This window comes from Gallinula chloropus, assembly GCF_964237585.1.
Source record: "Gallinula chloropus genome assembly, chromosome: 16".
Lineage (NCBI taxonomy): Eukaryota > Metazoa > Chordata > Aves > Gruiformes > Rallidae > Gallinula > Gallinula chloropus.
The window spans coordinates 16,447,390-16,474,009 of record NC_140101.1 but is presented as its reverse complement, the minus strand read 5'-3'; the positions used below and the strand labels follow the sequence as shown (position 1 = coordinate 16,474,009).

Sequence of the window (26,620 nt, the reverse complement as noted above, 5' to 3'; positions counted from 1 at the left end):
CCGGTTCCTCTGATGAGGGGTCAGGCTGCCCTGACTCTGCCAGGGCTGAGCGGTGCTCAGCAGCCCCAGGCCCTGCTGACAGCACACTAACACCCGGGCCCGGGGGCTGAGCTGGGGCAGGGGATGCTGGAGCACAGCGGGGCCAAGGCTGCAGGCCAGGTGCCCGTCTCTTCAGAGAGAAGCCTAAGGGCAGGAGTGGGAGCTGCAGCAGCTCCCAGGGCTGGCAGCAGCTGGGAGGAGATGCGGGGTGCATCTTCCCAGGAGCTGGGCCTGATCCAGCTCGCCTCACCTGCACCAGAACTGGCAAAGGAGGGATGCTGCAGCCCTGGCTGCACCCATCACGTGTGGTGAGCTCAGCAGGACTTGGAAAGCACCTCAGCCTCCTGGGGGTCTGGCTCTGACAGTTAACACCCAGCACCCAATTAACACCTGCACCCACACACGCCATACAGGGTACCTGGCAGCAGCCCAGGGTGGCTAAATCGCCTCAGCAAACAATAACTAAACCACGCCTGTGCAATGCCAGACGGCCACTTCCCTCCCCCAGGCACAAGGAGCTTCCTGGAGCACCCGTGAGGCAGTGCCCATGGCAGGGGAAAGGAGCTGCAGAGGCCAGGGTGCCACTCACAGTGCAGCCACAAAACCTGAGGTGCCAGCAGCACACAGCACCGGTGTGTGGGCCCAGGTGAGAGCACCGACCAGTTCAGAGCAGCAGACACTCAGTGCACTGACCCCACACCCAGGCATGGCTGGAGGGGGGGGATAAGGGTGCAATTTAGGCTGTTTAATGAGACATTGAGACCACCAAAGTGTGCTGCTGCTAGGTCAATCGAGTATTTGCTCAAAGCTGAGCAAAAGCTCTTATCTCCCAGGGGAGTTTGTGTGTTTCCTCAAGCACCTGGAGTTTCCACCTGAAGATTGTGGCCTCAGTTTTGGTGAAACTGAGAAGAACCAAACATTGCAGACCCACGTTTTTATTCATACAAAGCCCTGAGCCTGAAATACCTTTAGGGACCAAAGGCTCAATCTCAGCCAGAACCAGGGTAGAGAGACTTCTGGGGTGTTCCCCACACTTAGCAAGGAGATTAAAGTGAGAGCAATCTGGGATGACACAAGAACAGCACACCTTCTCCTGAGAAATACCTGAGCTCTCATCTACCTAAAGAGCTGTAAATCTGTAATGCTGTAAATCTGCATTCCAGCTACACACAAGGTGGCATAAGGCAGGAGACACACCTCCCAGCCTCTCACCAAGTGCCCAGCAGCCTTCACTGCCCCTAAAGCAGGAGCCCTGGGGAGAGTCAAGAATGAGAGAAAACAGGCAAAACTCTTCCATCACAGTTCAGCAGCTTCCAAGCTTGACCCTCACATGGTTCTTCACCCAGGCCCACACCCATGCAGCTCTTGTTCTCAAGGGACAACCATGGGAACTCGTGTCCCTTTGCTCATTCACATCTTGGCCACTTACCTGCAGGTGAGCAGCATCTCCTCAGTGTTCTCCTGTGGCCCTTCAGGGGGAAGGATTTCCTCAGACCATGTCCTGTGCTCTTCCTCCCCAAAACTGGGCACATCTCTCTTACCATCCATGAGTCCAGCACCTGGAGACACCTCAGCTACCTGCACAACAGTGACTCCACTCCTGAGGGCCAGGGCAGAGAGACAGACGATTCACTCTCTGCCTTCTGAGTGGGAACTGGCAGAGGTTGGAAAAAGCAGAGGTGAACTGGATTTCCCACTGTGTGCTCTGCCATCTCAGAGCTCATCTTCTGTCCTGGAGCAAAGGAAGTCCCAATATGCTTCTTACACCTTGCCAAGGAAACCATTCATTGAAGCCAAGCACCACACACTGCCACCAGAACTTCTTGGTCCAAACAGGGGGTTGGTGACCCTTCAGCACCACCACTGCAAACAACCTTTAAATACCACAATGCAAAAGGAAAGAGAAGATAAAGTGACACACAGGCCAGCCTGAGGTTTGCTTGTAACCACGACACAGCTCTGGTACAGGCTGTGAGCAGCTGTAGCTGTAACTTGTTTACTTGTCCTCTCAACCATGGTGCAGTTTCTTAGAGATCTGGCAGTTTTCCTCCTTCCTCCCTCTCTCCCACACTTGTCACACAGTTCAAGGCACCTACAGGAGTGGTTGGTTGGTTTCCTTCAAGAATCTAAGCAAGTGCAAAACCACTGGGTGCTGCAGGTCCTGGTTTGGGCTGGGAGAGCTGGGTTTCCTGGCTGGGTGCTGGTGCATGTGCTGGTTTGGGCTGGGAGAGCTGGGTTTCCTGGCTGGGTGCTGGTGCATGTGCTGGTTTGGGCTGGGAGAGCTGGGTTTCTTGGCTGGGTGCTGGTGCATGTGCTGGTTTGGGCTGGGAGAGCTGGGTTTCCTTCTAGCAGTGGGGGTTGCAGTGTTGGGGCGTTGGGAGGGAGCTGTGCTGATAACACAGGGATGGTTCAGGTGTTGCCCAGCAGTCAGGGGCTTTTCAGCTTCTCATGCTGTCCTAAGGAGAAGGTGGGGGTCACACCCAGGTAGCTGGGAGGGAACACAGCCAGGACAGGTGACCCAAACTGGCCAAAAAGGGTATTCCAGGCCAACTGCATCATGCTCAGCATCAAGGGGGGCTGGTGGGGAGTAGCACATGGCTCCAGGACAGGATCTGAGCTGGGTGGGCTGAGTTCCACAGTTCAGTGAGAAACTGCATTGTGTATCACCAGTTTGGTATATTTTGCTATCAACTCCCATGGTTGTTATCTCTTTCTCTCTCTGCTGTCCCATTAAACTGTCCTTATCCCAGCCTGTGAGAACTGCCTCTTGTTTTCTCCCCCCATCCTTAGAGAGAGTGACCATGTGGTGCTCAGCTCCCAGCTGGGGCAAAAACACAACAGTGTTTCAGGAGAGAAAACCCAGCTGTCTCTAGAGGAAGCCATCTGCTGCCTGTGAAACCTGGGAGAACACAACATGGTCAAAACTAGGTCTGAACTGAAAACTCACAGAGATTTGCCTTTTCTCAGCAGTGGTCCTAGACCCACGGCCCTTCCAAAGGGCTCCAGACTGGCTTGGTGGCAGATTCCATCCAGAACCAGTCTAGTTGAGGGTGTGAATTCAGAAGCCAGGTTCTGCTTTCACACGTTTGTAACCTACCAGTTTCACTGCCTGAGTCACTGGGGCAGTCTGCCCAGGCACTCTCACCATTTCCTGGTTTACCTGGTAGAACAGAGAAGTTCTTTCATAATTTCACAATAAGGAAACAGTTCATCTTACTGTTGGACAGGGCTGCAGTCTTAGCAATTAACAGGTAACAGAAGTAACAATGATGGAGAGCTTGTTCTGCTTTTGCAGCTGAGCCCACTGAACCCAGGCTAACTGGGGCTGTGTCACCACCAGGCCAGTACTAAAGCAAAGACCTTCTGGAAACCAGAACATCTGAAGTCTCTTCCAACCCAGGCGATTCTGTGACTTTCAGAGGGCAAAGGGGAAAGCCCAGAAAGGAAATCAGAGTCTGGACACAGGATGTAAATCAAGGCAGGTTATTTATTTATGAAAGTGACAACCACTCCTAGTGCAATCACAAGCCCAAGTTTCTTTATCTCTTCTTCAATTGTCAACTCTGGTCTCTCACAACAACTGTGCTTTACCACCAGGAGCCTGTTCCTCAGGCCCCAGCCCAACACATACATCCCACTTCAGGGGACAGGGAAGCACCTTCTCACACTCCCACAGACATTTAGATCTTCATCTTGTAACTTCTGTGACACAAAGAAATCACTCAAAGCATCTTTATTTCAGTGTTTCCAGTTGCTGGACTTTGAAAGTCACATTAATGTGACTCCTTAATCCCACCCCCTTGATTAAGTAGTGATTAATCTTCATTAACCTCCCCAGAAATAAGTGCAGATTTCTTTAAATTGCAGCAAGGGCTCCAATCAAGAGGTTATCACAGAAGCAATTATTGCCAATAGAAAAATGTGATTAACAAAATATTGCAAAGTATGGTCACTGAAATGAAAAAATAAAAATATAGGTATAAAAATATACTGGCACTTTATGAGGCACAACAGAGGCAGCCAGCCAACAGACTGTGACACCAACCAGGACAGAAGGGTCCCCATTCCCAGGGCAGCTGATAGAAAGCAGCAGCCTACCAAGGAGCACATGGGAAGGACCACTACAGCAGCCACACAGCTGTGTGGGCAGCGCAGGGGCCGTGCCAAGCAGAGGTGCATGGTATGACATGTCCCTTCTGCAAGGTAGAAGGCCAGGAAGGTCTGTTTCTCTGTGACAACACCTGCCAGCAGCGGTGGCTTTGCCCTGTATTTACACTTCTTCCAACTAGGAACAGGAAAGATCAAGGATACAGAGCACAAGCAGGTAGGAAGAGTTAGTGTGAAAGGTACAAGCTCAAGCCACCGAGCACCACAGTGTGCAGCACAGGCAGCTCTCTCACCCCAGTGATGCAGGCAGCCAGGTCAGGCTGCACTCTACATCGTCTTTATTTCTGGTGGTTTGACAGGTGGCCATCCCTGCCCCTTGTAGTACATCACCAGCTGCTTCGGCACCTCAGCCAGGACCGTCTGGGAAAGAGCTTCCCGGGGAGCCTTCAAGGAGAACAGGGAGGATAAATCAGGAATACTGCAGAGAAAGGAGTTACCAGCCCAGTGACACACTCTCCCACACAATCCAGAGCACAGCTCCACAGACAGAGGGCACTCCTCGTCCCAAGCGTGCTTGCTGCAGTGTTAGGAGCACTTCCAGGCACGCTGAGCAAGCACTGCTGATGAAAATCACTTGCTCCCACCCCATGCACTGCTCCCACCTCAGCTCCAGGCTCACACAGCAGGTATATGGTCCTGACCTGGGTGGGAAACTGCCTCAGCCACCAAGAATCTCTCTTATTTTGGGTTTTCATTTGACTCCACTCTTCGAGTCCCTGCGCGCCGCAGGTGAGTGCCAGCACCCGCAGCACAAGCGGGGAGGAGCTGGGCAATGACAAAACTCTTTCCAGCAGCAGGGAAGATTTACCACATCTTGAATCAGTCACAGGGCTCAACATCAGAGCCTGACAATATCACCTCAGTGCCGTGCCTAAATATTTGCATTCCAGGAAACAAAGCATCTCCTCTCCTGTTTTACCCCTGCAAGAAGCCCCACAGCTTCACACGCAGGAAACACCTCAGCTCCCAGGGGGAACAAGCAGTGTGGGCAGCACTTGGAGTGTGCAGCTTGCTTGCCAAGGCCCACACTGGTTTTTCCAGGTGAGGTAACTGTGTCTAACTGGAGCAGAACTCTTCCCAACCTACAGACAACTTACGTGTTTGAACTGTCGGAAGGGCACGAACTGGACGATGTCGCGCGCGGCCGGCTCCCCGCTCGGCGCCCGGAGCACCCCGCTGTCCCCATCGAGGAACTCCATTGCCTTGAAATCAGCACCACCTACTCCAACGATGATGATGGACATTGGCAGCTTAGAGGCATTAACAATCGCTTGCCTAGTTTGGTCCAGATCAGTGATCTCTCCATCTGTGATGATCAGCAAGACAAAATATTGCTGAAAAACATTAGAGAACATCCAGTTAGGGAGCTCAACACCAGAGCTCTTACTCTAACTAATTTTGACTCCTGAGCCTCTTAATATATATTTTCTCCCCTGTCCAACAAAGAAGGGGAGTAATAGACTGAATTTGGTGGGCATCTGGCCTCCAGCCAGGGCTAAACCATGACACTAATAAGAACATTACAGAAACTCACACTCTGCAATGCAATTAGCACACTGATTTAACACTTCTCAGACTCCCCTGTTAATCTAGCACTCTAAATACCCTGATTCTGCTTGCTACCATGGTGGGACAGACAGGCAAGCCCCTGCTGGTGTTTTTCCTGGAGGTGGTCTTTGTGTACAGCCCTGAGAGCAAAACTGGAGTAAAAGATATTGGGTCCCTCTCTAGTGAATGCATCCTGGACAGGGGATGCAGCCTGACAAGAGAGGTTACAGCAGGGTCACTGCTGACAGAGTCCAACTGGTCTAAAAGCTAAGGCAGCACCCTGCACACTTCAGTAGTGAAGCAAGATGCCAGCAAGCCAGGACAAGGAGAGCTGAACATCACCTGAGCCATGGAAACCACAGTCCCTGTCTGCCGAGCTCAAGTCCGTATCAACATGTACCCAGAGAGGACCAGCGGCTTCCTGCTGGACTGGCAGAAGACTAAACCTGGGATCCCAAGGTGGGAAGACAACAGCACTTTCCCATTCCACTCCAGCCATCCCACGGGGAAGAAGGGAAGCCCACACCCAGCAGAGCCGCGGGGAAGGACGGGCACTCACCGAGGCAGCTCCCTGCTGTGCAGAGTGCGCTGCAAACCTGGCCACGTGGGTTATGATGGGGGAGAAATTGGTGGGCCCGTAGAGTCGGAGCTGAGGAAGGGCCTGGCGATAGGCATCCACTATTCCCTGGATCCCTGCAACACAAGGGAGCTGAGCTGCCACGAGCGCCTCACCGCTCAGCCAGTCAGCATGTTATAACCATGGCTAAATTGTATGGCAAGAGCAGCTCTGAGCTGTGAGCTCTGACAGGACAAACAGACCAGCAGATACAGCACAAAGCACAGGGCTGAATCCAGAGGACACTCACAGAGACAGGACCCCCCATCCTACATTCTTCACGTTATTCTGTGTGTCTCTAACATCACAAAGCTCATAGAAGTTTAGGGGAAAAATAGTCCAGCAAAGGCAAGCTGACACACCAGGACCACCTTTACCTTGTTCTTTCTACTCTGCCATCCAAGTTACCTTATTTAAGTGCTTACAGTCTATGCAGCAAACAAGGTCAGAAGTTGTCAAGAACAGTAACTTTTTACATTCCTTGCATGGAAGTTAGAAAATGATCCCTGACTCAGGGTTCAAACATTTCTGTAACAGAAACAGCAAGCCCTAAGATCTTTTTTTTCTATACAAGAACTTCTCAAATCTATTTGAAAAGTCTGATTTTAAATGGTGCATATTCTTCTGTGCATATTCTTCCATCTAAATCAGCCTATACCTGTCTTGTATGAACGGACCTTCACTTGCCACTGCTGCTTGCATTGTCCACCACGTTGGTTGTAGGGTGGGAACCCTCACCACTGCTGCACAGGGCCCCTTAAAGGGCAGAGACACAGACCCCAGTGAGGCAGGCAGCCCAGCCTGACCAAGGAAACGCTTGCTTTGTACACTGGATCTCAAGGTTCCATTTTTTGTTGGCGTTAGACCAGAAAGAAAAACTGGTCAGAGTTAAAAATGCTCGTTCAAGAGCAATTCTGTGTCGCTGCATGCTGGGAGAATTCCTAGTCCTAAAAAGTCACCATCTGACTATAAAGAAAATACGCTTTTATGACCACCTTTGGAAGGACAACATTCAAACATACACACACTGATGACAAAGTAACAGTAGTCTCTAACAGCCTGAGCAGACAGGCACTCCGGGAGCGCGGCCGCACCGGCGCATTGCTGATCCAAATCCACCACCACCTCTAACACGTCAGGAGTATCCAAGTTGCAGCAACAACAATTTCAGCACAGACCAACAATCAAATCCAACCTGTATCCCTTCAGTGAGGCTTACACAGACCACACACAAGTCTGCATCAACACACGGGCTCTTGTCAGCATCCTGGTGAGAGTAAATCTGGTTTGCTGCATCTTGGTGCTGCATCTGTTTGCCACCAGTTATGAAAGAAATAGAAGCATCCATCCCTCTCAGGGAATTGTTAATAGAGAGGTGTCCTCACCTTGGCAGTAAGGGTTGCTGGGGTTAAAGTTCAAAGCAAACTCATGAGACACCTAGGAAAGGGGACAACACAAACTGTTAGGGAATGCAGACATGGACAGAGCAACTGCCCGGGTGTTGTGAAGGCCCTACCTGCCAGCTAGGAGGAACCTGAGCTCCAAACCCAAATGCAGGAAACAGCTTGTCCCTGGAGAGAAAGGGCAACAAGAAGAAACAAGAAAGAGCAGGTTTTTTATTAATTCACTATCCTGCTTTATTCCCAGAAAGCAGCTGGCAACCAAGGTTCGATACCTGCCCCAAGGAACGGGCACCCCGCCCGGGTCCCCACAGCCACCACCACCTGCCCATGGCTGCATCCTTGGGCTTAACAGCTTCAGAATTTCTTTCAGCATCCCACAGGATGCTCAGGAGATTTTGGAGTAGCAAGAGAAAAGCCACCCCAACCACAGCAGGGCTGAAGGGCAGAGCTGACAAACGTGTTCCCATTGATGGTGTTGGAAACGCACCATCGGCAGCGAGGGACTGGCGACCAGCTAGAGCAGCAGCAGGGCTGACCCACAGGCACCAATCAAGCAAACAGGCTGAATTATGATGGGCTGCTACTGCCCTCCCTGGCAGTGCCAGGAGCAGGAGGAAGCAGTAGCAGCTCCTGAAGGTATCTCCCAAGGAAAGGAAGGAGTAGTTCAAACACTACAGCTCTGGAACAAGCTACCAGCCTTGGTCACTGGCACTGCTGTGACATGGCTTTTATGCTGACTGGATCAGCTGAGGTCATTACGTACGTATCATAATCCTGGACTACACTTCCCACGCTCCAGATGGCTGTCAGGTACTCATTTATCCCGTCTGGGCTGATGTAGTGGAGAGAATCTGGTGACTTGGGATCACCGTTGGAGCCAGTGAAGTCTACACCCACCTAATCAGTCAAAATTATGACAGCAAGTGGCTGATACATCACCACAGGCACCCAGGAAGAGCAGGTTAGCCCAGCACACAGCTCCACCCCCCCCAGGCACACAGGCAGCCCTACACAGGGACAGGCAAACAAGCCTGTGTGCCCCTTCCCACTGATGTACCACATGTTTAATGTGTCCCTTCCACTGAGACACTGAACCCAGTTCTCAAAAGAACTTTAAGAAACCCTAGTTCCATTTCCACACAAGGTAAAAATAGAGTATCATTTGGTTCTTGCAGCCTTCATCACTGCAAATAAAAGTACTAATCACAACTGCACTGGCCTTGTCCTGTCATCTACCAAGACATGCAGTGGGGAAACTACTCACTGTGAAGTTAATCTGGCAGCCTCCCATGATGTAGTCCAGAAATGAATATTCTGTCTCAATCTAGAGGAGCAGACAGACAGTGTTAGTTTGTCCCCAGAGGAACACATTTCATTATGATCAGAGAATAAAAAAGCAAAAGAACAACAAAAATCTTCCTACCTTGCAGGATTTTATCCTAATAATGCCAGAGTTTTTGTAGCTCTTTTTCTTTTGTTTTTTCTCAGGATGAATGCATTCAAATTCCACCTACAGAAAAGCAAATCATACAAGAAGCAAGTTCCAAAATACCCCCATTTACAGCAGGGCAAAACTTTGAAACAGGGATGTCAGACATCACACAATTTCAGAATTACCCAAATACCTGGCAGAATTCTGAAAATTATTTTTCTAAAGATTTGCAACTATTCTGGCTGCTCTCTGGCCAGTGATGTGGGATGCTTTTTCTACCAGCACCAGGCAAAACACAAGGAAACAACTCAGAAAATTCTCCCTCTTCAACAACATAACTGCTATTCTGTGAGCATCTCTCAACATCATCAGGTTGGTTTTTGGGTAAGGGAGGGAAATGCACTCAAACAGAAGATGAGGAGGCAAAATCTCAGAGTGGGGGAGGCCAAAAAAGCCCCTAGGCTTTTTTTAAAAGCTCACAGGTTCCCAATGGCAGCATCAGTTCCAATTTCACACTATCACTGGAAGAAGACAGGAATCTTCAGCAGCTTTAGGATTACAGCCATCGAGAACAGGTTGGCTGGCAACTGGATGCAGTCCTGGGCTGCATCCTGCGTGCAGATTTGCCTGTCCAAAGTCAGCCCAGACAGATGAGGGCTCAGATTTCTCACTGTAGGCAACAGAGACCTGCAAATGATCCATCTCACTCTAAAGCAGATGCCCAAGACAAGGCAAGAAGCACGCTGGGCAGCAGCACTGCTTCTCTCCAGGAGCTACAGAGCAAGCAGCTCAAGCACCAATGTTTTCTGAGACAAGCCCTCATGTGTTTTAACACAAGGACTCAAGTGTTAAAGCACAGACAGGCCCTTTTATCTCCACTTGAATCATCAGAGGCAAAACCAAGCTGAACTGCTGGAAAAGTGGCTGGTGGCCACCAGACAACGGGCTCAGGGATGTCTTTAGGAACAGGAATGGTAAGAGCACAGAGGGCAAACAGAGCGATACAATTCCCACACCAGGCTTTGTTCTTCCCAGATGTTGGCTTAGTAATACAAGACAGACAGAGTTGAATGAACTTCTGGAGGCAAGCACTGATCTATGGCTGAAGTCACTATGAAAAGGGTCCCTGGAGTTCCATTCAGCACGGGTGGGGCACTGAGCTCACCGGAGAGTCACCTGCGGCCTGCAGCCCACTCAGGCTGGTTTCAAAGGTGCCTATCAAGTCATGCGACCCATCGCTGTCGTGATCTGCACACTGGACCTGCAAGGGAAGGGGAAGCAATGAGCACACACACTACACCAGGGAGCATCACCCCCTGCTTGCCACAGCTTTGCAGCCACGACACGAACTCCTGTGTCACACCCGAGCTGGTGGTGTCACCCCAGTGCCCAGCTGACACCTCCCAGTACGAGACACCAGAGTCGGTGTGAGAAAGAGGAAGATGTTCAGTTGCCCACTCACGTGTGCACACTGAAAGGGTTCATTAACAGCTTTCCATGCTTCAAACACCAGAGATTCTAAAAGAAAAACCAGAAAGACCCCACCACCCCAAAGCCCCCCAACCCTTCACAGCCACCAAGTATAAATGCCAGATTGCTCTGGACAAGATATGCAGCTGGGGCAATGGGAAGAAGCAAACAAGAGTGTGTTACCTGGGCACTCCCTGAATAAACTCTCTTCTACCACCCAGCAGTAGCACTGATTTACAAAGAGCCTACAATCTGCACAGAGCACTGGCTGTCTTTTTCTGCATCTTAGCCCAACCAAAGTACACACAATCATTAGCCAGACACGTTTACATCAGTGTGAAAGCTTCAGGGCTGGGCAGTGCAAGAGTCATGCACTTCAAAACACACACGTGCTAGTAGCCATGGGTTAGAGCAAACACAGCCAGATGTATGTTGTCAACAGCTCCCCACAAAAGCAACTACAAGGAGCATTTATAACACACAAATGTGTAAAACAATACAAATGGCTGCAGAACACCACCAATTTCCCAAGCTGTCAAGCAAGAAACCTTCTTCCTTTCTCTGCTGAAGCTCCCAGGCTGCAGAGACTGCAAAGCTCTCTCTTGCTGAGATCTGCCTTCAGTAGGCAAGAAGCTGATGTTACTCCAGTACGACTCACGGGGACAGGCTTCTCCCCAGGGCACAGGGGCAGGCAGGGTAACACCTCAGGAAGGATGCCAGTCAATTGTTGGGTATCTGTTCTTTCACAACTATGGGGATCTCCTAGGCATCTTCCACTGTTACCAGTAAAAGCTGGATGATTAATGGTCTAATCAAGCCCCTTAAATTGGAAGCATCTTGTTATCCTTTGGGGTTTTAGTGGGAAAACATGATGATCTCCTTTCTTCCCCTTGATCCTTCCCAACCCCCTGCCTTCCCACTCCTCTCCTATGCATGTTCCACCACAAAGCAACTTGCACCCTCCTGCCTGAATCCACTCCACTTTTCTCCACCATTCAGACCTTTACCCATCACCCCAAAGCAGCTGGGTTATGTCAGGGAGGCCAGGAAGGAGCCTCAAGCACAGGGACAGCAACTCCCAGCACTAGGTCTGATCCCACCAAGATGCCCAAAGAGCAGCAGAGCTGAGCCTCCACACACCTCCTCTCCCCTCCTGATTGCTCCTGCTGCCCCTTGCCAATAGAACTGTACTTAGGACCAGTGTTGTTATTAGCTCACAGCACAATGTGGCCTAAAACAAACCTCTTTTTGCAAGAGTCTTCTGCAACCAGCCAAGGTTCACCAGATAAATCCCAAAGCATGGTGCGGCTGCAGAGAAAACCCTATAGCCATACTGCAGAACTGACTGTTCCTTCACAAAGGAACTATCCAGCATTTGTTGGAATACAGTCAGCTGGTAAAGGGCCCCTTTCATCTACAGGCAGAACTTTCACAATTCACAGCTGCTGGATGTCCCTTTATGCATCATGCCACTGCACACATGGACTGGCAGCTTTAGTCCCAATACCAACACCCACAGATTTCACTTGTATTATTTCCACTTCAATTACCACAGGGGAAAGACACTATTTTCATTTGCCCCTATTTTTATTAAACTGCCAAGATTAGGCTGTGTCAAAAACCTGAGCTGCTCTTAACAAAGAACAAGGAGACATCACTTGGTATCAGACTGAAGAAGAAGTTACAGAAGTATTGGGTAGCACTGTTAATCCCATCAAACCCCCAGTGTCCAGCATGCAGACCTCACACAGAGCCCACAAAGCTGATGTGCAGGGGACATGCCAAAATGTCTGTTTCCACTGTATGGAAGCACAAGTTCTTCCTGTACTTATTACTGTTACTTCACACATCACTGCTCCTATGTACATTTTTGGAAGCCTCAGAGCAGAGTTTCAGAGCAGCAAGTACCAGATGGAACCAAACTGCAAATGCAGTATTATATCCTTTAGTGCTTCTAGGAAAACTCCTGCCTGATTCCCCCTCTCACTGGATTCCCCAGCCTGGATTCCCCTTTCTGGCTGACTTCCCATACCAGTGAAGCACAAGAACAGCACAATTCTAGCTACACTGGGAAACTCCATGGATTATTTGCAGGCACATCAAGAAATTTGGCTGAAACACTACCAACAAGCACCTGGCCTTTTAAAAAAGCAGGTCATTCCAAAGTGGACTCCAAAGCACAGAAAGCTTCCAGAAACCACCAAAAAAAACCCTCAACATCAGAAAAAGACCAGAGAAAACCAACACACCAAACCAGATCAACCAACCACACAACTGGTTTTCAACTCCACCAGACAGAGCCTCGTGCAGTGGAAGGTGTAAGCCATGCCAGGCCAGGCCAGTCTGGACAAGCAGTAACACATACCTCCTCCTTGCCATCTCCTTTCCACATCCTGCTTACCTTTGGACCAAGAGGACCTATGACTGCTGATTCCCCAACAGTAAAACCTCAGGAACATGATGTGGAAGATTGTCACATTAGCAACAAGCCCAGCACAGCTGAGCATCTACTTCCAGGTTAATAATCACAGAAATTCTTTGTCCTGCCATGCTGCACAAATAAAACCATCAGTATGCATGCTTTTTGCTACACCTGTCAGCTCAAATCTCCAGCATGAGATCTCTCCATAGGCAGGATGGGGCAGGAAGATTCTGGAAGTTAAAAGTGTTTGGGAGCTTGATAAGCCAACAGATCATACTCACTGAAATCTATGGATTTAAATGCCTTTACATTACTGATGCACTGCTTAGAACATACAGGAACAAATACATTTGCTATCAGATTTTCTTTTATAGGAACTTCTTAGAAGATGTTATTGTTCTGCTACCCCTTCCATAAGGCAGGACCAGAATTAATCCTCATATTAAAGGCCACAAGAAATTGCAGTTCTGACTCAAACCCAAATTTCTAGTTGAACAGACTTTAAGAGTTGGGACAAGTCTGCCAGTCTCATGAATGGATGAGCCTGACAGATGCATTAAGGTCCTCTCCATGTCAGTATCCTAAGGAACTCAAGCTGGTCCATCATACCTGAGCTTGGCAGTGAACTCAGGCACAGTGCTACAGAGTCACCTCACCAAAACCCCACCTGAAACCCTGGGCACTACAGTGACAGGATCAGATGTTTCTTCCTGTAGCTAATCATTAGAAAGTATGTCACTGCTGCAGCTCCTGACCTCTCCATTTGTAGCTCCCCTTTTTTCATAGAATCATAGAATGGCATGGGTTGGAAGGGACCCCAAAGATCACAGAGCTCCAACCCCCCTGCCACAGGCAGGGACACTAACCTCAGGCCTGGAGCTACACAAGGTTGCCCAGGGCCCCATCCAACCTGGCCTTGAACACCCTCAGGGATGGGGCACCCACCCCCTCTCTGGGCAGCCTGTTCCAGCCCCTCATCACCACTCTTTCTGTAAAAAACTTCCCCCTAATATCTAATCTAAACCTTCCTTCCTTTAGTTTTAATCCATTCCCCCTTGTCCTGCCATTGTCTATCCTTTTAAAAAGTTGAATCCCCTCCTGATTATAAGCTCCCTTCAGGTACTGGAAAGCTGCAGTGAGGTCCCCCTGCAGCCTGCAACCTCATGTGCTCCAACATGTCATCCAGGAGGATCTGTTCCATGATCTTCCCAGGCACAGAGGTGAGGCTCACAGGCCTGTAATTCCCTGGGTCTTCCTTGCTCCCTTTCTTATTAATGGGACTGACAGGACCTTTTTTCCAGTCCCCAGGGACCTCTCCTGACAGCCACGACTTTTCAAATATGATGGAGAGGGGCTCAGCAACCCATCAGCAGCTCCTTCAGGCCCCTGGGATGCATGTCATCCGGCCCCAGAGACCTGCAGACATTCAGTCTCATGAGGCAGTCAGGGACTTGCTCTGCTCTTACAGTGGGGGGGGATTTACTCCCCCAGTTCCCACCTAGAGTTCTAGGGATGCAAGGTTCTGGGACTTGAGAATGATGAGAATCCTGGCTGCCAGAGAAGACCAAGGCAAAGAACTCATTCAGTACTTCAGCCTTCTCCTCATCAGTTGCAGCCAATTCTCCTTTCTCATTTCCCAAGGGGGTACATTCTCTTTGGCCTGTCTCTTCTGCCCAATGTACCTGTCAAATCCCTTCTTGTTTCTAACATCCCTCACCAAGTTCAGGTCCATCTGCGCCTTGGCTTTCCTGATCCCATCTCTGCAAGTCCCAACAGCATCCCTGGATTCTTTCCAGGAATAACACAGACCTCAGCCATCATCACTTATCTACCACTCCAGAAAGGTAATCTAAAACTTTAAATGTGACCAGACAACCTGATAACCCAGTTAACACAAACAGAGACAGGATTACTTGTAACAACAAACGAAGAGAGTATCTACCTTGATAGGTTTATTAAAGTCTCCGCCACAGAACGTCTGCAAGGGAACACTGAACTTCCTCCAGGAGGGGCTTAAGTTGTTCTTAATCACCTTAAAAAAATGACAGCATAACATCATGTGAGGGATGTGCAAGTCACAAAGAAACACAGCACAAGGATTCTGCACAGCTAAGAGCAGTTGCCTTCAGTCCATCCCTGATGTGCATATGGATGGCTGTCAGAGCTTGAAGTTCAGAGGCAGGTTAAACTTTAGAGCCAAGCCAACCTAACAGCTCATCCCCACCAAAAGGGAGAAGAGCCCTACCACTCTGGAGACTCCACTGAGCCAGCTCCACCCAGTCACCAGGCAGCAATAAACAGCTTTCTGCCAGGGCAGTGAGCAGAATCCCTGGGGGTTTTAGGACACAAGACAACTTACATTGCAGAGCTGGTACAAAGCATGTCTGGGAGTGAGACTCCCACTTTTGGTAGGAATAAGCTGTCTGATCAGCTCAAGAAAAGCATCAGTGTATAAATATTACCTCTGATCTGTACACCAGCTGCCATGTTCCAGCATCAGTCTGCTTGTAGAACTCCAAAAACGGATCCGATTTACCTAAAAAATCCTGCAAACAGAAACCCATCAGAGGTAACAAACCTCCTGTATTTTACTCAGATGAAAGAGCAGCTGGCTAATCCAGAGACATTACTTCAAATGAGGCATAAAGTCAAACTGTCGTGGTTTCACCCGGCTGAGGGCCAAGATCCACGCAGCTGCCTGCTCCTTAAAGGAAAAGAGCAGGTTAAAGGGAAGGGGAAGGGGGGTGAGAAGTAAGGGAAGGGAAAAAGGAAGAGGAAGGGGCAAATAACCCCAAAATCAAGAAATTAAGAGGCCCGTGGGTTGGGATAAGGATAGTTTACTAAGATAACAGAGAGATACAATGTAACAACGCTAACAGGACTTCAGAGCAAAATATATGAAGCTGTTGCTACACAATGCAGTTTCTCACCAAACCCACAACTCAGGCCGTGCCACCCAGAGCCGTCCCAGAACCCGACCGTCCCCCACAAACCGCGCGTCCCGGAGCCGCCCCAGGCCTTCCTCCCGTCAGCCCCTCGATATCCTGGGCAGGACGTAACTGGCGTGGAATACTCTCTTTGGTCAGTTGGGTCACCTGTCCTGGCTTCGCCCCTCCTTTCTCATGAAGAGCTGAGAAAGTCCTTGACTGTCTGACAGCAACTAGAAACATCAGGGTGTTATCAGCAGTACTCCCATTTTACTCTCAAACGCAGCATTCATCTGCTGTTACAAATGAAATTAACTCCATCCTGACCAAAACCAGGACATTATCCACCCCTTATTCCATACCATTTACGTCATGACCAAACCCAACCATTTCTTGTTTCAGACACACATATATGTGTGCACACATGTATACGCACATATGTGCATACAGGTATTCTTCCCTTAGTCCATTCCTCTGAGTTTGTTTTATAGCAAAACCAGCTTCTAAAAGGATTTGAATTATCCTTTTTCCTTTCTCAAATACTTCCTCTGCGGTATTGCCCCATACAATGATGTCATCAATATACTGCAGGTGCTCTGGGGCTTCACCCTTTTCCAGTGTAGTCTGAATTAGTCCATGGCAGATGGTGGGGCTGTGTTTCCACCCCTGGGGCAGACGATTCCACGTGTATTGGATGCCCCTCCAGGTGAAAGCAAACTGTGGCCTGCACTCTGGCGCCAGTGGTATTGAGAAGAAAGCATTTGCAATGTCAATTGTGGCATACCACTTAGCTGCCTTTGACTCCAGTTCATACTGCAGTTCCAGCATGTCCGGTACAGCAGCACTCATACCTGGAGTGACTTCATTTAGGCCACGATAATCCACTGTCAGCCTCCACTCTCCATCGGACTTCCGCACTGGCCATATGGGACTGTTAAAGGGTGAGCGAGTTCAGCTGATCACTCCTTGACTCTCCAGTTGATGAATCAGCTTATGGATGGGGATCAGGGAATCTCGGTTAGTACGGTATTGTCTCCTGTGCACTGTTGTTGTAGCAATTGGCACTTGCTGTTCTTCGACCTTCAACAACCCCACAACAGAAGGATTGTCTGAGAGTCCAGGCAATGCACGCAATTGCTCAGTTTCTTCTGTCTCCAAAGCAGCTATTCCAAAAGCCCATCGGTACCCTTTTGGGTCCTTAAAATAACCTCTACGGAGATAATCCATACCTAAAATGCACGGAGCTTCTGGGCCAGTCACAATTGGGTGTTTCTCCCAGTCCTTCCCAGTTAAGCTCATTTCAGCCTCTAACACAGTCAATTGTTGGGATCCCCCTGTCACTCCAAAAATGCTAACAGGTTCAGTCCCAACATGATTCGATGGCATTATCGTACACTGGGCACCAGTATCCACCAGAGCCTTGTACTCTTGTGGGTCTGACGTGCCAGGCCATCGGATCCACACAGTCCAATAAACACGGTTATCCCTCTCCTCCACCTGGCTGGAGGCAGGGCACCTCTATTGTTGCTGACTGTGTTGGCTGTTCACTGGTGCAGCGTTCTTCCTGGCAGAATCGCGTTGTGCGATCCTTTTACCTTGCAGCTCATTTACTCGTGCTTGAAGGGCTGAGGTGGGCTTCATACCCCACTTACTCATGTCCTCACCATGGTCACGCAGGTAAAACCACAGCGTCTCTCGCGGTGTGTACCTGCTGTATCCTCCCTTCTGGGATGATGGACGCTTTCTCCCAATAGCTGCAACATGGCTGCATACGGGTTGGGAGATGGACACATTTTCGTCAAGTCGCTTGACCAGTTTCTCTACTGCTGCGATGACAGAGAGAGAAACATTGTCCTGATATCTCCGGAGGTGGCCGGATACCTCAGATACAGTATATACATCACTCCAGTCCATTGTTGCCAATGAATTGGTGTGTCCTGCTGGTGCACTTTGTACAACCTTACGCCACATAGCTGGAGTGCAGAGGACGTCATCAGGATCAGAGGGAAGCTGTGGGTTGTCCAGATCATAATAAATTACCTCCCGTACAGCTAATTCTCTCAGGTGCTGGATAACTGCCTCTAGGTTGTTACACTTGGGTGTTTGACATGTAATGTATTCCTTTATGGGATACCTTTCCCTCACACTTGACAGTAGTCGCCTCCAGAGGCTGAGGATTTCAGGCTTTTCCCCAATTGCCTTATCAATGCCTCCTTCTCTAGCTAGGGATGCCAACTGCTTGGCCTCCCTGCCATCTAATTCCAGACTACTGGCCCCGTGATCCCAGCATCGGAGCAACCAAGTGATGATGTGCTCACCTGGGCGGCGGCTGAAATCTTTTCGAATTTCACGCAGCTCACTCAGGGACAGGGATCGTGTAACAACAACCTCATCCTGAGATGGTTGAGATGGAACAACCTTATCCCGGGATGGTTGAGATGGCTTGGATGGCCCTGCCTTATCCTGAGATTCATCGGGTGGCCCTGATTCAATTTCATCCTCATCCTCATCCTTCACTACAGGAACAACTTTCTTTGTGTATTTCCTCTTTCGTACAGGAGCAACCGACACTGATGTGGGTTGATTTTTTGTTTTACCGGCAGTATCTGCTGTAGGGGCAGCAGTAGCTGCAGCATCAGTTGGACAGGTTGCAGTAGCCACAGTTCTAGTCATAGAAGTTACAGTGGCCTCAGTGTTAGTCCCAGTGGTTACAGTAGCTGCAGTTTCAGTTGGGCAGGTTGCAGTAGCCACAGTTCTAGTCATAGAAGTTACAGTGGCCTCAGTGTTAGTCCCAGTGGTTACAGTAGCTGCAGTTTCAGTTGGGCAGGTTGCAGTAGCCACAGTTCTAGTCATAGAAGTTACAGTGGCCTCAGTGTTAGTCCCAGTGGTTACAGTAGCTGCAGTTTCTGCTGGTCTGTTTTCCTTCCTTTCCCTCTGACACTGCTGACTGCTATCAAGCAGTGTTTGGTAAATAGTGGCCAGGGCCCAGCACAGTGCAGTAAACTGTGCATCTCTGGGAAACTTACGGCAATTTCTTTTCAGATATGCAGCCACTTTATCAGGGTCCTGTAACTGTTCGGGAGTGAAACTCCAAAACATCGGACGTGAGAAAGTGCCTAGGTAGTTGCCCATACTCTGCCACGTACCCTGCCACTCGTGATTATCTGGCCTCGCAGAACACTCTTGAGTGGTATTCATAAACCTTTGCTTAATATTGAACAAAAGCAGAACCATATTCACCAAACATAACAACAGCAAAATGCTAGTTTGAATATCCCAGGGATATTGGAAATTTTCAAAAACTGTTACCAGAGCTGTTGTATTTAGCCCAAAGGAAGAGAAAGCAGCGTAGATATTTCTTTCTGTACTCCCACCATACCAGCTGCCGTTACTAATCCCTCCCTGTCTAAAGAATAGACAGGGCAGCAAAATCTTATACACATACCAGCACAAGTTCACAATCAACGATATCAGTAAATACCAGAGCATCATGACCAGAGACTGCTTAAATCAAAGTACTTATCACAACTTTGACTTAATTACAATCCAGTCAGGGTCAGATCTACCGTTATCCCAACCTTTCGAGCCCCACGTTGGGCGCCAAAAAGACTGTCGTGGTTTCACCCGGCTGAGGGCCAAGATCCACGCAGCTGCCTGCTCCTTAAAGGAAAAGAGCAGGTTAAAGGGAAGGGGAAGGGGGGTGAGAAGTAAGGGAAGGGAAAAAGGAAGAGGAAGGGGCAAATAACCCCAAAATCAAGAAATTAAGAGGCCCGTGGGTTGGGATAAGGATAGTTTACTAAGATAACAGAGAGATACAATGTAACAACGCTAACAGGACTTCAGAGCAAAATATATGAAGCTGCTGATACACAATGCAGTTTCTCACCAAACCACACAGCTCAGGCCGTGCCACCCAGAGCCGTCCCAGAACCCGACCGTCCCCCACGAACCGCGCGTCCCGGAGCCGCCCCAGGCCTTCCTCCCGTCAGCCCCTCGATATCCTGGGCAGGACGTAACTGGCGTGGAATACTCTCTTTGGTCAGTTGGGTCACCTGTCCTGGCTTCGCCCCTCCTTTCTCATGAAGAGCTGAGAAAGTCCTTGACTGTCTGACAGCAACTAGAAACATCAGGGTGTTATCAGCAGTACTCCCATTTTACTCTCAAACACAGCATTCATCTGCTGTTACAAATGAAATTAACTCCATCCTGACCAAAACCAGGACACAAACAAACTATACATTTGCTTTCTTCATTTTTACTTTTCTCTTTTAAACTGCTGCAGTTCCTAAATCATCCAAATCTATCAGCTCTGATTGCCAGAGCACCTCCTCAGACTATTTCTGACACTATACATCATGGCATTTTGCTGACTGAACTGTAAGGTCACTACATCCCTAAATGAGTCTTTAGTTTAAAGTAACATTGAGGTGGCATACCTCAGTTTCCACCTCTTCTTCTTTAATAACATTACAGAAAGCTCAGTTGGCAGCTATGGTATTAATCAGACCCAACAATGCAATTGGAACTGTATTATATAACATGCAGCATATTCCAGAGCCAAACCAAACCCAGTGGTCACGGTTCTGGTTTGACATTGTGGTTTTCAATGTGGATTTATGTCTCTGGTTTACTTCACTCTGAGTAACAACACAGTGAACCTCTTTTCATATGCTGATTGCCTGGCTTAATGGAATGTCTGCCAGCACAGGGATTCCTGGCCAACAGGCACTGCCTGGAAACACCACCCATGCATACAATGCCATTAAAAAATCAATACCTTTTTGTCCAGGTTTTGGGCTGCAATTTCCAAGTGCACAACCCTGGTATCTTTAATCTCCTCTGCTGAAATCTGTTCCACAGAAATTAAAAAACAAACAAAGAAAAAAAGAATAATTAAAAAGAAACCCCAGAGTTTGCTCGTGCTTCATCCTTGGAAGAAACTGTAGTTACAAATATCAATGCACAGGGCATTTCAAGATGTACTGACAGGAAGCCAGAAATGCTACTTTGTCCCAGACAACGTATGAAAGAATGAGAAAAACCTCCTTTACCGTAATGGTGCCCTTTCCTGCTGGCTTCCCCTGCTTCAGTTCCAGTGGTCGGGTGAACACTGAGCTGGACACAACCTGAGGTTAAAAACCAAATAATATAAAGTTAGACAATGTGCAAAGAACTACTCTTCAGGGACAAAGCTTTCAAACTCTCCTAAAAGGCCAAAAAGGATTTAAATGCATTTCCAATAGTGACAGCCATCAGTCTGTGCTCAAGAATGGATGAACAGCCTGAAAGTTACCTTCTCTCACTATCCACAAACCACTAGCTGCTAACACATCTCCAAATCAGCTTCAGCCTCATTTTGTTTGCTCTCCCTGAGACCCAAGAGGCACTTTCATCACACGTAGCCAAAAGGCTATTAAAAAAATCAGAAAATACTTTACCTAGTCTTTCTTCACTAGCACAAACCCCACACTCCTCTACCTAGCTGTACCACCACCTCCCCCACGAAATGAAGAGTCTCCAACAGCCTTATTTCCCTGAATTTACTGCCTGGTGGTGGTTCTGTGCAAAGCACACTTGGTTAGAGCTCTCCAGGCACCATGCTACTGCCAGACTGCCTTTAGTGCTACCAGCATCTAAGTTAATCAATGAACTGGGACAATGATTTTTCTAACTACATCCAAGAGCAACACAAACTAAGGTGCTCAACAAGATGTCTTCACACACAAGCATGTCAAAGCCTGACATAAAGCGAGTCTTTCACCCCATTTTCAACAGCAATCCCAATGCCTGCTGCTACTCTGTAGATGGCTTAACACACCCCTCCCTACACATACCTGTCCCAGGGTGCACTCAATGCCCCCAAGGTAGTCATCATCGTTCAAATCAAAGGACTTGTTATCAATGTCATACACGCCGAATTTCAGCTTCTGCACCTTCTCAAAGTAGTAGTCCACGAGCAGTTTCTTGCAGAATTCAGGGTTTTGGCAGTTCTTGATCCTCTCTGTGCGATCTAGCTGCACAAACACAGAAGCAAAGCTGCTGGTGATGATGAGGAAGACCCATGCCTCCTCCTCCCAGGCAGCTTTCAGGCTGCACCGCTGGGTCTGTGCGCTGGCTCAACACAGGCACCGGCTGGGATCCGCAGCCCAGACCCTGTTCTGGGCTGAACCAGGTCACTGCCTCCAGGCTGGCTGGCAGCTTGCCCAGGGAAGACACTGCAGCAGATCAATGCTGCTGGGTAGGGCAATTCTGACCGTGGAGGGAGGAAAGGCTGGTGAACACCCTACGCTGGGCTGCGTGCTGCGGGTAAGGGGGAGGACAGGCTGCCTGGCATCAGGTAAACAAACACCTTGATGCAACTCTGAGCACAGACACGAGTGGTTAATGAAAGCAGTGAACATAACCACAGGGCTGAGTGTGGGCAGCAGGGACGGCTCATCAAACGCGAATCTGAAGGAAACACGTTCTGCACTCGCTGGGCAAGCAAAGAGGTGTCAATGACTCACACTCACAGCATCGCGGGGCCGGCAGCAGCTCTTACCTCAGCCCACTGCCCGCCGCCCACCTCCTGCAGCAGGACGCAGAGGGGGTCCGACCTGGAGCCCAGGTCCTTGTCGAGGAGGCTCTGGCAGGACACGGACAGCTCCACCCGGGACACGCAGGCGGCCATCTGCGGGCAGAGCGGGAGGTCAGAGGAGCGTCGAGCGGGGCGCTCGGAGGGGTCGCCGGGCCCCCGCGCCCCGGCTGCTCCCGGCGGCGCGCGCGGCCGCGGGGCGGGGCCCCGGCGCCGACACCGCCCGACGGCCCCGGCCCCGGCCCCGGCCCCTTCCCGCCGCACCCGCCCCCGCAGCCGAAGGCAGAACCGCGGCTCCCGCGCCGGCTCTGGCCGCCCCCCGCCCGGGGCTCTGCCCGCCGCTCCCGGCGGAGGGGGCGCGGGGAGGCAGCGCCGGGGCCAAGGGCCCCTCCCCGCACAGGGAAAGGCGCCTTTAACCGCACGGGGCAGCGGTGGCGGAACCAGCCCTGACGCCGAGGCGCTGCCTGCGCAGATGCTCTCGCAGCCTCTCCTTGCCCGGGGACAGGGCAGCGCTGCGGGCAGCGCCGGGCCCCGGAGAGGCTGGAGTTTGCTCGCGGCGGCGGAAGCTGCTCCCCAGGTCCCGGCCCGCAGCTCGGCCTGCGGCCACAGCGGTGCCGAGGCTGGAACTACACCAGCCGGCAGCCGCTGCAGGTCAGGGGCAGCCGTGACCCTCAGAAGGCTACAGAGACGATAAGCCTTCAGGCACCAAAGCACTCGAGAGATGTGACACCTCTAATGAGAGCCCCAAAGACACTGCTGAGAGAAGCCGCTTCAGCGTTCAGAAACAAGCCACCGACTGCTCCTTCCAGGACCTGAGCATCCACCCGCCTCTCTCAGCTGCGGGGTGTCAGTATTTATCGCACTGATGCTATTATCAGGCAGCACCGAGGGCTCCCAGCCTGCCGTCTCCCCTTGGCAGATACGAGCAGCATCACTGGGTCTGCTGCGTGGCGCTCGGAGGGGCAAACCCAGCACGAACTGCCGAGGCCTGAGGCAAAGAGCAGCCGCGGGTCAGCTCCCCGCTCAGGCCACCAGCAGCATCTGCTCTAACGCCAGCCTTCCCAGAGAGGCAAATCTGAAGCAGTCTCATCAACAGTTCAAACTACTATTGAGAGCCATCCCTCTTCAACTGCGGTTGCCCTCAACCCTAAGGAAGAATCACAGGACCAGCCATTGCCTTTAATAAACACGTTCCTTCTACAATCACGGGTATCAGGTGTTTCCCTACACACACCCCCCATCCCACCAGACCCAGTTACATCTCCCAGGTCTGCACAGCCTGCGGTTCAACAGCCGGTACCCAGCTGCACACCAGTGGTTTGACAAGATGAGGACGCCCAGCCTCAGCCCCCACAGCAGCATTTCTCCTGTTTTCTTCTCCTGCAACACAGATTTCTGCACTAACAGCAGCACCAGGAGCCACCTTTCCTCCCCACTAAAGCACAAGGGATCAGGAGTAACATTAACTGCAAAGAAACAGTTCCCCATCAGCTTCAGCATCTCCAAACAGCAGCAGTCCCTTTCTGGGAAGAAAGCACTACTACAGGTCTCAAGCTGCACACAAGAAGTCGCCTGTACATACTTATTTCAAGTTGCCAAAGCACCACCAAGGAAAAGAAAAGTCTGAGATGGGAACTGTTAAACCACATGGCAAGGCCAGGAGGTGAGGTCAAGTCCTCAAACCCAACCACCTCCATCCACACCTCTTCTCCAGATCAGCAACAATCCCGTTACAAAACACACTCCACTGTTTCAAGGGTTTATCTTTCGATACACTGATATCCAGAGGACCATCTTGTCCTCCTAGTTTGGATTTAGTAATGATGCATTTCTCTTGCCAAACCCCTGGGAAGTTACAAGCCACAAAAGGTCCTTTCCCACCACAACTGTCCCATCTGGAGATTGCAGGGCACCAGCTGATGCACATGACAACCCAGTTGAAGAAGAGCACAGCCAGGCTGGTTGTTTAGAGCAGGGACTGTTCTTCTACCAGGCTGACTCCCACCTCACTCAGGGGACAAGAAGAAAGCAGATTTAACAACCAGAGGCAGAACCCCTACGTCAAGAGGTAGGACAGCTCCTCAATAGATTCAGATTTTTAAAAATCATGTTTAATCTGAAAAACGCTGGTTTGAATGTCAGCCAGCAATTGTTTATATATTGCTGCCTACAGACATCCTTGAAGAGCCCACACAAAGAGTTTTTTCCACTGCACAGCTTTCCAAATATACTGTATAGTGTTCTCCAGTTCCAATCCATTCCTCAAATAACAACAGCAGAAAATCTTGAGCAGAGACGAGTCTGGGTATCCCACCAGTAAGTGCAAGGAGTAGGAGGTCTGTTAAGACACAACATCCATTTCAGTCAAGCCTGAAGATCTGCTTAGCCTGTAGGTAAAGTAAGTACTTTCACCCAGTTATCCTGCTCAAGCAGTTACTGGGAGAAGTGTAAGTCTCTTGAAACCTGAAACATCTGAAAAGCTTAATATATTTGCATTCCCAACACACACAAAAATACAGAAATCCTCCCATATAGAATGAGAGAACAAAATAGCTGAGTTCCTCAGCAACTAGGGAAACTACTCCCAATTTCAGTTACCCAGGAGTTTCTGAACAGCATTTATTTATGAGAAGCATTGGCTCATATGTTCTCTTTTACCTAGAGTTTTCTTCCCTTCTTCATCAAGTGTATTTTACTATAGAAATAGCATCTCCCTTACTATGAAAAGCTGAATTGTTCATATGAAATGCATCAGCTGACTTTCACCCCCACCTCTCTCCACAAAACCTCTGTCCACCTCCAAGAGGACAGACCTCCCCAAAAGCTCCAAACACGCCATCAATTGGGACTTGCACTCAGAACCAGCCCATGCCTAATCCAACCTGCCCTCCCCTTTCTCTTTCACCAGAAGACTGCGATGCTCTCTCTTAAGCTCCTGAGCTCTGAACACCCCCACAGCCCTGCAACATCATCTCAGTATCTCTTTGCTTTGAAAGCTGCTCAGGTAAGTGCCAGGCAGCAAGTGCCACAGGGTCAGCACAGCTGGGACACCACAACCCAAGCAGAAACGCTTCGTCACCAACCAGCACCATGTTACAGACATGGCAAGAGGAAAAGGTTCCTCTGGTTATTGTGTTCAAACAGGGCACCAAGGCTTTGATGCCAGGCCAAGCATACAGTTCGGTGGCATTAAACTGAAAAATTGGGGGGTTGTTTTTATTAATGAAGTCCTTTTCCCTTGGTAGGCACTCCAAGAACACCAATCTCCTTCAGGTGGCAGACACGGGTCAGCATTTCAAAAACAGGTTTCACATTGTTCACTGAGTTTTCATGGAGCTACCTTACATTTATATCCATTCAGACACACAAATTTAGCTGTTAAGACTAGCAACAACTGATCTTTACTATGACAAAGTATTATTTACATATGCTGCAACCACAGTGTTTTTTCTATTTTCCAACAGCTCCAGAAATTCTGAAGTTCAGCCAATTTTTATCCACACCCCCCCCACCACACCTGATGGCTAACATTGATGCCTATTACTGGAAAATTCTGGTTTACAGAAGAAAATAGATCATTCCAAAACAAAAACAGCAGCTAAAGCAAACTGCTTTCCATGAAGGTACTAACCCACATCCAATTCATAAAAGATTTCTTTTAAATTGATCTTACAACAGCTTGGAACAACAACATAACAAAATCTCTTCAACTGACTTGCCACAAGCCAATCAAGGCACAGCATGGCCTGGAAACCACAGATCTAGCAGCAGAAATTCATCTTGCCAAGTAAAACTGAAGTCCAAACACAACAATAAATTGAAGCTATTTAAAATAGGTAGAACAGGGCCACTGGGCACATCCCAGCAGAGTGGGTTCAGATGGGAAGGCAACGTAAGCAACAACTGGGCAGGTGCTGCTGTTGGAAACAGCCTGTGGAATCACAGCTCATCCTGTGTTACACCCCACAGGCAGCACCACACGGTGGGCACAGCTACACAGACCTGGCTCAGGGGTCTCACTG

The 26,620-nt window shown here is 49.6% G+C and overlaps 1 protein-coding gene across 1 annotated transcript in view; it reads right to left on the bottom strand.

Moving 5' to 3' along the window:
• Nucleotides 1–3,512: 3,512 nt before the first annotated feature.
• Nucleotides 3,513–26,620, bottom strand: part of CPNE1 (copine 1) — a 46,489-nt gene continuing 23,381 nt past the window's right edge. The window contains exons 2-16 of the mRNA XM_084271564.1: nucleotides 22,566–22,694; nucleotides 21,859–22,038; nucleotides 21,076–21,150; nucleotides 20,802–20,873; nucleotides 15,560–15,643; nucleotides 15,040–15,129; nucleotides 10,371–10,466; nucleotides 9,197–9,283; nucleotides 9,038–9,097; nucleotides 8,537–8,670; nucleotides 7,887–7,941; nucleotides 7,756–7,807; nucleotides 6,314–6,447; nucleotides 5,304–5,540; nucleotides 3,513–4,590 (exon numbers count right to left, since the gene is read on the bottom strand). Coding sequence (XP_084127690.1) covers nucleotides 4,474–4,590; nucleotides 5,304–5,540; nucleotides 6,314–6,447; nucleotides 7,756–7,807; nucleotides 7,887–7,941; nucleotides 8,537–8,670; nucleotides 9,038–9,097; nucleotides 9,197–9,283; nucleotides 10,371–10,466; nucleotides 15,040–15,129; nucleotides 15,560–15,643; nucleotides 20,802–20,873; nucleotides 21,076–21,150; nucleotides 21,859–22,038; nucleotides 22,566–22,694 — 1,602 coding nt within the window. The 3' untranslated portion in view covers nucleotides 3,513–4,473. The remainder of the gene's footprint in view (nucleotides 4,591–5,303; nucleotides 5,541–6,313; nucleotides 6,448–7,755; nucleotides 7,808–7,886; nucleotides 7,942–8,536; nucleotides 8,671–9,037; nucleotides 9,098–9,196; nucleotides 9,284–10,370; nucleotides 10,467–15,039; nucleotides 15,130–15,559; nucleotides 15,644–20,801; nucleotides 20,874–21,075; nucleotides 21,151–21,858; nucleotides 22,039–22,565; nucleotides 22,695–26,620) is intronic.